This window comes from Rhyacophila brunnea, unplaced genomic scaffold (genome assembly GCF_057557595.1).
Source record: "Rhyacophila brunnea isolate RB1 unplaced genomic scaffold, BYU_Rbru_1.0 scaffold_5, whole genome shotgun sequence".
Taxonomy (NCBI): Eukaryota; Metazoa; Arthropoda; class Insecta; order Trichoptera; family Rhyacophilidae; genus Rhyacophila; species Rhyacophila brunnea.
Genome location: NW_028233170.1, coordinates 23,723,026 through 23,735,446, shown reverse-complemented (window position 1 = coordinate 23,735,446; position 12,421 = coordinate 23,723,026). Strand labels below are relative to the sequence as shown.

The window sequence follows — 12,421 nt, the reverse complement described above, 5'->3', positions numbered from 1 at the left end:
CGTCGATCTGGTCATGGATGTGGTATGCTATGGTTTTACTGTTATGTGAGCGAGTTGCTGCGGCAAGATGTGTTAAAGCGCTTTTGGAGTCTGTTAAAATGATAGCGGATTGCGCCGAGAAATCATCGCTTAAAGTGTATTTAATTGCTTCGTTTATCGCGATGAGTTCCGCCTTCATTATTGGTATTGCTGGGTTTAGCTTCCAGCTCTTGTTTATACCTACTTCTGGTATCACAAGAACTGCTCCTGCTCTATTCTGATCTTTGGATCCATCTGTATAAAGGTGGCTCCATCCTACGTACCTCTCTGTCAGCATTTTTTCGACACGCTCTCTTGCTTTATCGGATACTATGCTCCGTTTTGGTTTGTCTATTCCTTTGGCCTCTAGTTGGATAACAGAGCTGAGGTCGTAGGTACCAACTGGCTTCCTCAGCGAATACATACCTAGGCATTTTGTATTTAATACCTCCCAACTTTCTGTGGCTTTAAGGATTCCTACCAGTGGTGGGAGCTTTCTTTTCTCATAGTATGTATTGCTTTCAACGAGCTCGTATAGGAGTTTCACCTTTGCCAATATGGGGTTATCTATTATAGATTTCCACTTCATCCATGTCTTGGTAGCCAGTGCCCATCTCCTGACATTCAGTGGAGGTACGCTGAGTTCCGCTTGTAGCACGTGAATGGGTGTTGTCCTGATAAATCCTCCACATATTCTTAATGCTTTGGACTGGATGCGGTCTAGCCTCACCGAATTAGTTTCGGCAGCGGAGTGGTAAAACATGCTCCCGTAATCTAATCGGCTTCTAATGAGTGCCGTGTATAACCTTCTCATATGAATGGGGTGTACGCCCCACCCACCTCCCGCCAGTACTTTGAGTATGTTAAGAGGTTGTGTCAGGCTATTCGCGCAATGACTAATATGAAGCTTCCACGTTAGTCTATATGTAATAATAAAATGGAATCTTTTAACAAATTCACATTTTTTTTAAATTGTAAGTTTATCTTTGACTTCAAATAAAAACTATTATCTTTTTAATATTTTTGATTGGCAAGCTTGTTTTACAAAATTTTCTGCTCTATCACTTTCTAATCACCAATGGATTCCGAGAAAAAGTAATTAAAAAAGTATTGTAAAATGTCTGTATCATTGGAAAAATAAAGGATAACCATCTAGGTATTTTATATAGATGTAGGTACCTAATACAAAAAATCTGAAAAAAATATACAGAATAATATCATTATAATGAAAACATGAAATTATTTATAATATAAACATACCTAGTAAATTCATATCACAATAATAATAATGTCTTAATTAATTGTTAATAGAAATATCTCATCAATTTTTGATGTTTTTCGACATAACAAACTCTAAATTCGAAAAATAAACCGATAGAAATCGTTTATAATCGGGTCGTGAAAGAAAATAAATAACACTGACAATATTGTCCTCCTTTTGCGGCAAAACTTTTTGTACACCACTTCACTATTGAGATTTGATATTATATCGAGTACTTATAATTTTATTAATATAGAAAGTAGGTACTAAACTACATTACATTTCTATTGATTTGAGACATATGGATAAAAAGATTTGGAAAAGTATGGTGAGGATAGAAAACGCGTTCAAAATTACATATTTTTGAAAATGTAAGATTTGAATCTTACGCGATAATACTTAATTCTTAGCGATTTCGGGAGTGCAAAAATCAAACGTAATTATTATAAGGATTCCAAAATTTTGGCTCCCATGATCAGGGACGCGCCATGAGTAGCTGCTACCCGGATACTCGCCCAAAACTGCCGTCCCCCCCCCCCCCCCCAAATTAAAAAAAAATGTGGAAATATGGCAGAAATAAAAAACAAGTTGAAACAATTATTTTATTGTCTTCATACATCATATTTGACCAATTAAATAATATAACATTTGAAATAATAACGTAAAACGTAAATCGATAGACATAATTTATATCGATTGAACGCGGAGCACAATCTAATTTATAAAAGAATATAAATTGATATGTAAGTAGACAGGCGCTCAAAAAGTTTTTTAGGACTTTTACCGCCACCAGCTGTATCCTGCCATCCGATCCAAACACCCCAGCTTGACGCGCCCCTAGTCATGCTTATCACTCATCAAAAGGAATAGAAAATAGATTCGTTCTTTTCTATATTGGTGATGTAACGATATGTGTGAGTGTATAGAATTAGTTTATTCGAGAAAAACTCGAAATAAGAAATTATGAAAATTGTTCAAAATAATATTACCTACCTAAGTTCATGCTCTGCTCATGAAAATAAATATTGGAGAATCCTACTGCGCGGCCATCTATGAGTGGTCGTGTTAAAATTTATTAACTTATTAGGTCACTATTTTTTAATTTGATAAGTATGTATTATTAAAATATATTTAAGACTCTTTTTAATTCATATATTTTGGTATGTAAATTATTATTTTATCAAGTATGGTTACTATTGCTAAGTAATATGTATTATATTATTGTATCATAAATAATAATAAATTGTTAAATATCTGATATACCATGGCAACTAAAAGTATATATAATGGCATTATGGCAGCCCTGACGACGTAATAAATGTCAAATTTTTGTAAACAGTCAGTCACTCAGTGTGTAATAATATTATTGTTGTTTGCTAGACCAATTAAGTCGAGATGTTCTCTAAAAGGATGCGCATTAGTAGTGTCATATGTTTCCTTATTGTGTTTTTTGCATTTGGCAATGCATATAAACCCGTTGTGATCTTACACGGGGTGTTGACCGGAGCTGAAAGTATGGTGTTAATCGGTAACAGAATTAAAGAGGTTATTATTTTATTTTGTTTACCTTCACTACGATTTTTCTATATTGACCTTGTAAAGACACAAAGAAAGTATTCGCTGATAACATATTAACAGTCATAACGAATGTGCAAAACAATAAAATTCATAAATTTTTTGACATTGTTGAAATTACGAAATCGGTTTCAAAATTACTCAACCGTAACTTTAAATACCCGATACTTTCATCTTTTTTTATTTTATTTGGAAGCAATTGAGCTCTTCTCTGAATGGAAGGCTATTCTGCTTAACAATGGTTTACAAAAATATACATACATTTTTTTTAACTACAGGCATAAATACTTACATTATTAATAATACAGAATTACATTTTTGTTACACTATACACTAGACATTTACGTTACATTTTTTGAGAAATTCATGTACAATTTTCATAACTCCTCTTCTGGCGTCCAGTCTCGCCGAAGCACCATAAAACCTGGGAAGCTAATAACTATGTGAGAAATGGTGTCGTTTAACCATGTTTCCACGCCTATAAATATATCAATTTCATCTAGCATCACTCTAAGCTCCTCTAGTCTATTAAGAATACTTCTTGTATTCCAGAAAACAATACGTATATCAGATTGAATAAATTGGTTATCTTTGTTGCTGGAATTATGCATTATGTTATTGTTCCTCTTGTCCTTCCAACGAACTAACATCTTCACAGGAAACTTTCAATTGTGGATTGCCGAGTCTTTTCTTGATTCTTGTTATGCGACTTTTAATGCTGCGTTCTTTTAAATAACTGTAAATTTCCGTGAGCATGTTATTAAGAGCTTCTATATCAGTAGTAAATTCATTTGCAATCATTTCGGTATTGGGATTTCCATGTGTTTTCACAAAGAAACTGAGTAATGTTTCATAGTCCATGGGAAATCTATGACGGTTACTTTCGACATGTTCCTTGGCAGGTAGCAACAGTTCATTTGTATCCTCAGTGGATACTTTTTTCGATTTTTTGGGTGTCTGTTGGAGTGCAGGAATGCGTGTGATTGCATTCCTTTTCACTGTATCTTCAAATTCAAATTCTACGCTGCTGATATCAGTTGGACTGGTCAACGGCCTTTTTGAACCGATTGGCGTATCCTTGTTGATAATAGAGTTATCCGACTCTATATCTGCGGCAAGTTCATCCTCCTGGAGTGTATTTTCTCTCTCTAACGAAAGAGAGGTTAACACCTTTGGTACATTGAGAGAGTCAGGCAATTGTACAGTGTGAGGTTCATTATTTCCAGTTGTTTTACAATATTTGGCCAGATGGCCCTCTTCTTTGCATATACTTAAAGCATGGCAATTTTTCGGTGGAGAAGTAAATCCAGCACAGGAAATTATCAAAATTTATTTGCATTGACTCTGGCAGTTTTATTGTGTCTTCTGGGTTTACGTAAACCTGTCTCCGGAAACTTAAAATATGTGCATAACCTGGTTCGTTAATACCAGCTCTGATGCTTGTGATACGTGATGTAGTTTTTATCTTTAATTCATTGAGTTTTGATTCCAAAACGCTGTGTGGGATTATAGGACACACATTTGATATCCTAGATACATATCTTATATGACATGGACCTACCTTATTCCCGATCGATAGTGTGTATTCTCGTATAGAGATGCCATCGATAGCATCTAGAACGATGGCTTGCTCTTTCTTCGGAAATTGCATTTTTTGTGCAACTGATGCATACGACATTGTTTGTTGGGTTTCTTTTTGGTGATCCATTGCTGGCAACGTTGTATTTTTTTGATTTTTAATGAGTGCCCCTGTAGTCAGAGACACTTAAATGTAAACAACTTTGTAACAATAATTTATTATTACGCCGCACGCTCAACTGGTTATTATTAATTTGTAAACACTCGCTATCTCGTTAGTGGAGACGTCCGACTGTTGTCGATCACACGGAACAACTGATACTTTCATCTTCAAAATTAAAATATGGTGGTACTAATATTCCTAGAGGCGTAGAAAAGAGAGTTTTCTTTATCCTGCGGTACGGTGATGTCCTCAGGAAACTTCCTTATTTTTTCAAAGCATAACTTGCCACAGCTAGTTTTACTTTAAATATCTGCTATCCATTTTAAAGAGATTTTCAATTTCAATTCTCGACGAAATTATTATCAAAACTGACACATATTTATAATTACAGTAAATTTGAAGATATCAGGCGTTCATAAATCGATTGGTCGATCACCACCTGCATGTTTAGCATCCCCTCCTACTGAACTATGCGAGTTATCGGCATGAGCACCTCTAAGTTTCTATTTGTATAACTTTTCATATTATAATTAAGTATTTAAATTACTATCGTGCCAAAGCCGTTAAGGTCAGTACTAGCATGTATCTCGCCACTATGGTATTTTGATACCGATCAATCAATACCGTGTTACCGTGTATGTCATTATTCCTGATTCTTCATTTGCACATGGAGTAAATTGAAGCGTCGTTAAACTGCCTTCAATAAACACTGATGGTTTGCTTTTTATAGACATATCTAGAAATCGTACCAAAGCAGAACACTGACTCCATGATGAGAGAAAAAACCAATACTTTTAAGCAGTATATACATTATTCTGTGAAATATTATTTTTCTAATGTCTCTCACAAAAAAAATGACTCACTGCAACTTGGTACAAACTGTAATAATTATCGAATCATTTTGTACTCGCCTTTCGTAATATTAGTTTTCAGTTTCAATGACCTGATATTGATTAAGAGCCCTTGATCACTACGACTGCTAGTTATGGTCACCCATCAACCGTTACGATATGACTCACTGTGTGGCCGTTGTAAGTAGTGGAAGAAGGTTCAAACAAAGACCCTGGGATAAAAATCTCTTTCCTTGGTCACTTTCCTCTACTCAGTACACAATTTTAATAGATAAATTCTAATTGATGTGAAATTTGTAATATTAAATGTAAATTCCACCACATATTCCAATACTTTGGGCAAATTGGCAATTTGGGCATGAGTAGGTAATGTAATTTTTACGGCAATTGAATATAAGTAAACTTACTAGGTGGTTTTGTTTGTTTATATCATTGTAATAATCCATCCATATTCGGCAAGTAGGTACAAATCTAAATACATAATATTATTATCATAATATTACTTGCCGAATATGGATAGGTATATTATATAAATGATGATAAAAGTATAATTTTTCATAACATTTTCATAAAATTTTAATTTCCAATGCCTAAGTAGGTAGTTAGGCCCCCGATGGCCGAGCAGTAACGTGTCAGTTTATAAAGAGCCCGCCCATTTCTCGTAAAACAAAATTGTATTAGGAAATCTCTTCGTGAGGCTGCCAAGAACCGCATTGGATTATAAAACCAATTTTCAAGAAATTGCATGGATTGACATATTATGCGTACATTACACATAAATGTCGATATTGCATACCTTTCCTCTAAATCTTTTATGTATTGTGTTGTAAAAAATTATAATGTTTCTGTGTTGACAAGTAGGTCATTAGCGTCATTGTAGCAAGTCATAAATTACAATAATTATGCATGTAGATAATAATATTCAGCAAAAATACTTATTAATACTTACTGTACATATACCTAAAATAATTTATTTGCCTTTTTCTTGTCATCATTAAACTTAGTGATATTTCTTTTGTACTTTGAACAGCCATGAATATTATTTTTACACCTATTTAGTCTTATATCAATATGTAAATAAATAATGACTATAAATATCAATTTAATTATGCATCTATCTACTGTACTGTCTATCTAAGGTTAACTAACTATACCTATTACACTTTATTTAGAGACCGGCTAATCAGTGTTGACAAATATTATTAGTTTCTCAATTTATTATCTACTTTTGTTGGAGTAGCAATAATCAGCGCAAGACAATAATTCTTGTTATTAATTTTAACAAATTGTGCATGTAGTATAATATGTATATTGAAATACCTCAGAAAACATTTATATATTAGAAAAAATTCTACTTAAAAAAGGGTAAATTCAGTAGGGTTCGAACCTCGCAACTTTTCACTGTCCGGGTGACTGCTCCTGTCCCTTGAGCTAACGGTGGTCCGCCTATGACTTGTGCAAATTAAATTATTATTTACGAACTCGGAGGTACCTATATCAAACTTTGCTAAGGTTAAGCAAATCATACTCTTTCGTAAAAACAAAATCTATTAATACAAACCTCCACTCAATGGAGGCCCATACGATCCTATTAGGATCGGACATGGTCGAAAAAAAGGGGTGCCGGACGAAATCCCGAATGCTGAAATCCCGAAAGCCGAAATCCCGAATGCTGACTCCCGAAAAATAAAAAAATTACAAACAGTAATAATTCTCAACAACTACCAATTCGAAAGCAAAAAATACTACTTTTTATAAAAAAAATGCAATTTAATTTCTACTGCTACTTGCTAGTGGTTGTTTCATAAGCAATACTATATTTACATAAACTAACTTCCCAAAGATATCTCTTAAATTTTAATATGTATTTTTACAATTATTATTATTATTTACTTTTATTCATAGGCTCATCCTGGAACAGAGATATTTAACATTGATAGATTTGGAGGCTGGTCAAGCTTAGAACCGCTATGGCATCAAGTGCAGGAAATGGGAAAAGACATCGCTAATATTTCGTCACAATACCCAAAAGGGATACATTTGCTGGGTAAATAAAATACTTTGCTTCATACTAGCCGGTAATTTATAAAAATTAATAAATTATAATAAGGAATTTAAATACATCCTTACAGTTGGTCGAAACTATCATATTAGCCCCTCAGTAAGCAGGAAGATAATATACCAAATACACAATGGTATTTTTTCGTCAGTCATAAAGCCTAACTATAAGAATACAATACTGCTTGGTGGCACTTTTCAATATGATCCGTTTTAACCTTCACTATCTTTTCTTTCTTTCAGGATATTCACAGGGCGGGTTGATATCGCGTGTTATTCTGGAAGCATTCCCAAACCATACAGTCCACAATTTCATATCCCTAAGCTCTCCGCAAGCAGGCCAATATGGAGGTAAAAATATATATCGCTACAGAATAAATTACAATATTGACTGAAGACTTTCAATGTAATCTTAGCAAAAAAGTTAATTACCATTTTCACTGAAAGGTGTAGTATCTCTATTAACAACAACCATTCGCTTAATGCTTGGTCCCTTGCCATCTATGTATTAATACTTTATGACAATTAATTGAAATAAACAACATCTAATATTTACCCAGCCATCTGGATTCTAAATCTTGACTCAGCAATCAGAAGTACAATGCGCTGACCTCTGCCCCACAACATCATACATACTGGGAAGAGTATATCTTTTGAGAATCTACAATACTATTCTTATTTATAAACATTATTTATTTATGGATGTTAAACTCTAACAGACAAGCCGCGTTAAATGAATACTAAAGTATCCGCCTATAAAGCCGTGGATCATGCTTGTTTCATGTCTGGCAAATTCACATGTTGTTATTAAAAATTTGTATGGATCCAGAGCCGTGGACCTAATAGGTTGAGTAAGTGACTAACGTCCATTTCTTGTAAAAAAAATCTGCTTAAAAACCTATTCAGGAGGTGGCCAAAATCAACATCAAATTGTAGAGCCAATGAAAAATATAAACTACTTACTTAGTAGTATTTCCGCTCTCTACCATATTATGTACATTTTAATAAACTATTTTTTTTATTCAACGAATAAGACACAAGCTTTCAGAATGTAACATTCTATATATTGAATATAAATAATTTGAAAACATCTCATGCATATACACACTAGAAAAAATCATTTTGTAGAAAAAAATACGACACCCGACGGGACTAGAATCTTGTGTAGTATTCATCGAATAAAAAAAATGGTTTATTAGAATTATTAGTACTAAGTTCATTATCAAAATTAAATAATGGAGTAACCCCCGACGTTGGTTAGTAATTATTAAGGAATTAATTAATACCTACCTTAATTTAATATACTAAAACCAATAGCCAACATTATAATGCAATTCGATAAGCATTTCATGTAACAACTACTAGTTAAGATTATCATAATTAACTAAGATGCCCGTAGTTTAATTGGTAAACATACTGGCGCGTCGGGTGTCGTATTTTTTTCAGCAAAATGATTTTTACTAGTGTATTCATGAGATATTTTCAAATTATGTAGATACATATATTCTATTTCCTATCAATAAATTTAAATCATCGTGTTTGACAATTTTTGGGAATAGGATTTAAATAAGTACTTAATTTAATAAATGTAATGACAAAAGTTTTTCATACAAATTTTGTTTTTATCACAAATTATTAACACTACCTTCGAAACGAGTCTTAAAAATCTAATCTGTGGAAGCTGTGAAGCGGTATGAAACTCTTCTTTCACACTTTTAATGAATTACAATCATGTCCCACCGAGAACTATCCAGTTTCTTTAAATTTAACATGTAACCATCATTAGAAATTTACTATTTAGCACTTTTCAATAAATAACAGAAGCCCTCAATCTCATTTATTTTAGCTGCCTTTCTGCATTTATTCTTTCCTGGCCTGGTAAGAGACACAGCCTATGAGTTATTTTACTCCCGCGTAGGCCAGCATACTGCGGTGGGGAACTATTGGAATGACCCAAAGCATCAGTCACTCTTCTACAACTACAGTGTCTTTCTGCCGTTTGTCAACAACGCCATTAGGTACTTTTTTATTGATACATACTTACATCAAAACGTTTTGTTTATATTCAGACCAATACTTCAAGAGAATTGTTTATTACGATCATATCTCAATAAATAAACCACAAATAATACAGGATGCTTTAATGTAGAATGCTGGATTAAAGAATAATGTTCCATAGCTAAAAGAATTCCTAAAATACTTTACTGACTGTTAAAACCAATTCGAAATTACGTTTTCAGCTCTGAGAAAAGTGCCCAATTCAAAGAAGGCTTACTCAAATTAAAAAATATGGTTCTGATTGGTGGTCCTGATGATGACGTTATTACGCCTTGGCAGAGCAGGTATGATGTTATTTTTTTTACAATTTGAATTATTTTATATTGGTATTTTGAATCAACAACATTCATATGGCAAAAAAATAACAAATAAGAAACCGCTACATAATTGACATTTTATTAAATTCTAATACAAAAGTTCTTACACCAGTACATACATATTATGTACCTACAAACCATAGAGTAAAGGGTACATAATTGTTGAATTTGCAAGATTATTCATAATATATATTATAATTTATTAGTAGAATCTTAAAATTGTATGTTAGTGACATGCATAATTATTGAGAGTTAATGTTTTACTGGATCCTTCTTTAAAATAAGTCCTAAAATCTTCATATTTTCATCTGCAGTGATTACCAAGCTATTTTGGTTGGAGGAAGCTTTGATATATTTTGTAAAATCGGAACTCCTACCTGGCTGACATGATTAAATAAATGACAAACATTGTGTAGGTATTTTGTAGTACCTAATTGTGTTTTCAATAATATCTGTGAACCATTTATCTGACCAAAGAAAACTTTCAAAATGCTTCATTGTTTTGTGAACAGTTCACATGAAAACCTTGATTTATACATTGTGTTGTTATTGTTGCAGTCATTTTGGATATTATGACCTTAATGAAACGGTTATAGAGATGCAATCGCAAGAAATTTACACAAAAGATCTAATCGGTCTCAAAACCCTCGATAAGAAAGGAAAGCTGCATCTCATCAGTGTGCCTGGAGTGGATCATTTTATGTGGCATAAAAATGAAACAATTGTAGATTCCTACATTTTACCATATTTAGATTGATAGATTTTCAATTTTTGAGTCTCACAATGGAGTCAAACTAGCATAATATAAGATTTGATTACAAATTAACTTGCTTAAGTCCTTTTTTTAAATATTGTGATAGTGTATTTTAGTGATATACATAAATGTGCATTAAAACTTTTGATGACATATATTTTGATATTGTAAAGCACCAAATGAACAATCATTAAACAATACTGAATATTATTCTAAATCAATTTGTATTACAGTATTAATTGTGAGACGCTGCGGATAGTAATGAGCCATATATTTTAAGTGTATCGTATGCATTGTTTAGTTTTCATAGATAATATTATATTTCATCCTATTTTACATTATAGTTTGGCTCATAAATATTCATAGCTTTAGAAATGCAGCTTACCAATTAATAATTATACATATCTATCTATAGATCCATAATGTTTTATTTAGAAGATATCTACTAACCATAAACTTGGATTTGGACCATTTGACCTTTTAAAAATAAAGTAATCGTTAGCATGGATCGAGTCCATGTTATGATGGCCATTTAAACATGCCCAAAATTAATTTGAATCAAATTTTGCCGCAGATAATTAATAAATTATGTATTATAAAATGGTAGGTGCACATCAAAAGGATTAATACCTCTTTGTAAACTTTTTCCCAAGTAGTAGGTAATCAATAAATAATATAGGTAGAGATTACTTTAACACATTCGCGGACACGACGTCTATAGACGTCGTTTTTTAAGTGTGATATGACAGAAAGTTTATAATAGACGTCCTGTACTGTAACAATGTAATATGACACGACGTGTATGGAAGTCGTATTTTGGATTAAAACACTATGTTTCCTATCTACTTGCGTCACGGTGCGAACATATTTCCATTAGATAGTGTCGTATCTTAAGACATACTCGTTTCTATTTATCTAAATCGAAAATTTAAAAAATATTTTTTTTAATATGCGTCATATCACTAACATGTATGAGCTAACATGTGTCTGCGAATGTGTTAATTAGAAGCATTCTGTCGTTTTCTTTTCAACTCTACCCTTTTTTGTACTCATCAGTAATGAGCTAAATAGATTTTAAAAACCAACTCTTTCAAATATCATACAAATAATTTAATTTATCAGTCATTTTTCGATGAATTTTAAGTGCAGTCATGAAATCGAGTGATAGTAGATTGACATGACTATTTTAATATTCAATGAACAGTAGGTTAATTTATAAATTACTCATTTGGATTATTTAATAATAGAATGTATTGTAGACCAATTAAGTTTTTGTTACAAAATGAATTTGGAAGGAAGTGCCAAAGCTATCATTATTATGTTCGAGGCTTCATATTATTTCTTTTGTTATCATTTGATAAAATAAAATAATATTCAGACCGCATATTATTTAAATCTAAATATAGGTAAATCCTAAAATACTAGTCATTTTGGCACTATTTTTGTAAGAATTAATATCAGCTATCAAGCGTGATGATAATGGTATTTTCCTCCTGCAAGAGTTCTCTTATGCACCGGCTAGACGGCAGCGACTTTCCTGTGCAGTATAGTTTATGCAAACTACTTTTACAGCGCTTTTCGGTTTGCGTAAGCTACAGTTTTCCTGTCCATACACACGGGCTTCCCGATACAAACTGGTTTATGCAGGTAAGCTAAAGCATGAGCGTCTGGCCGGCGCTTTAGAATGGAATGCCAATATAAATTATGTAGGTATTTGTGATATAAAAATAAATATATTATGTATGATATTATGTATTCTGATTTAAAATAAACGATACAACATATATT

General features: G+C 32.5%; 1 protein-coding gene across 1 annotated transcript; it reads left to right on the top strand.

Annotated features, from left to right (window-relative positions):
* The first annotated feature begins 2,570 nt into the window (after window positions 1-2,570).
* Window positions 2,571-12,421, top strand: Ppt2 (palmitoyl-protein thioesterase 2). The gene is made up of 6 exons (XM_085955523.1): window positions 2,571-2,824; window positions 7,352-7,493; window positions 7,748-7,855; window positions 9,351-9,522; window positions 9,745-9,846; window positions 10,438-12,421. The coding sequence occupies exons 1-6, from the start codon at window positions 2,675-2,677 to the stop codon at window positions 10,634-10,636; spliced, it is 873 nt and encodes a 290-aa protein (XP_085811649.1). The 5' UTR covers window positions 2,571-2,674; the 3' UTR covers window positions 10,637-12,421.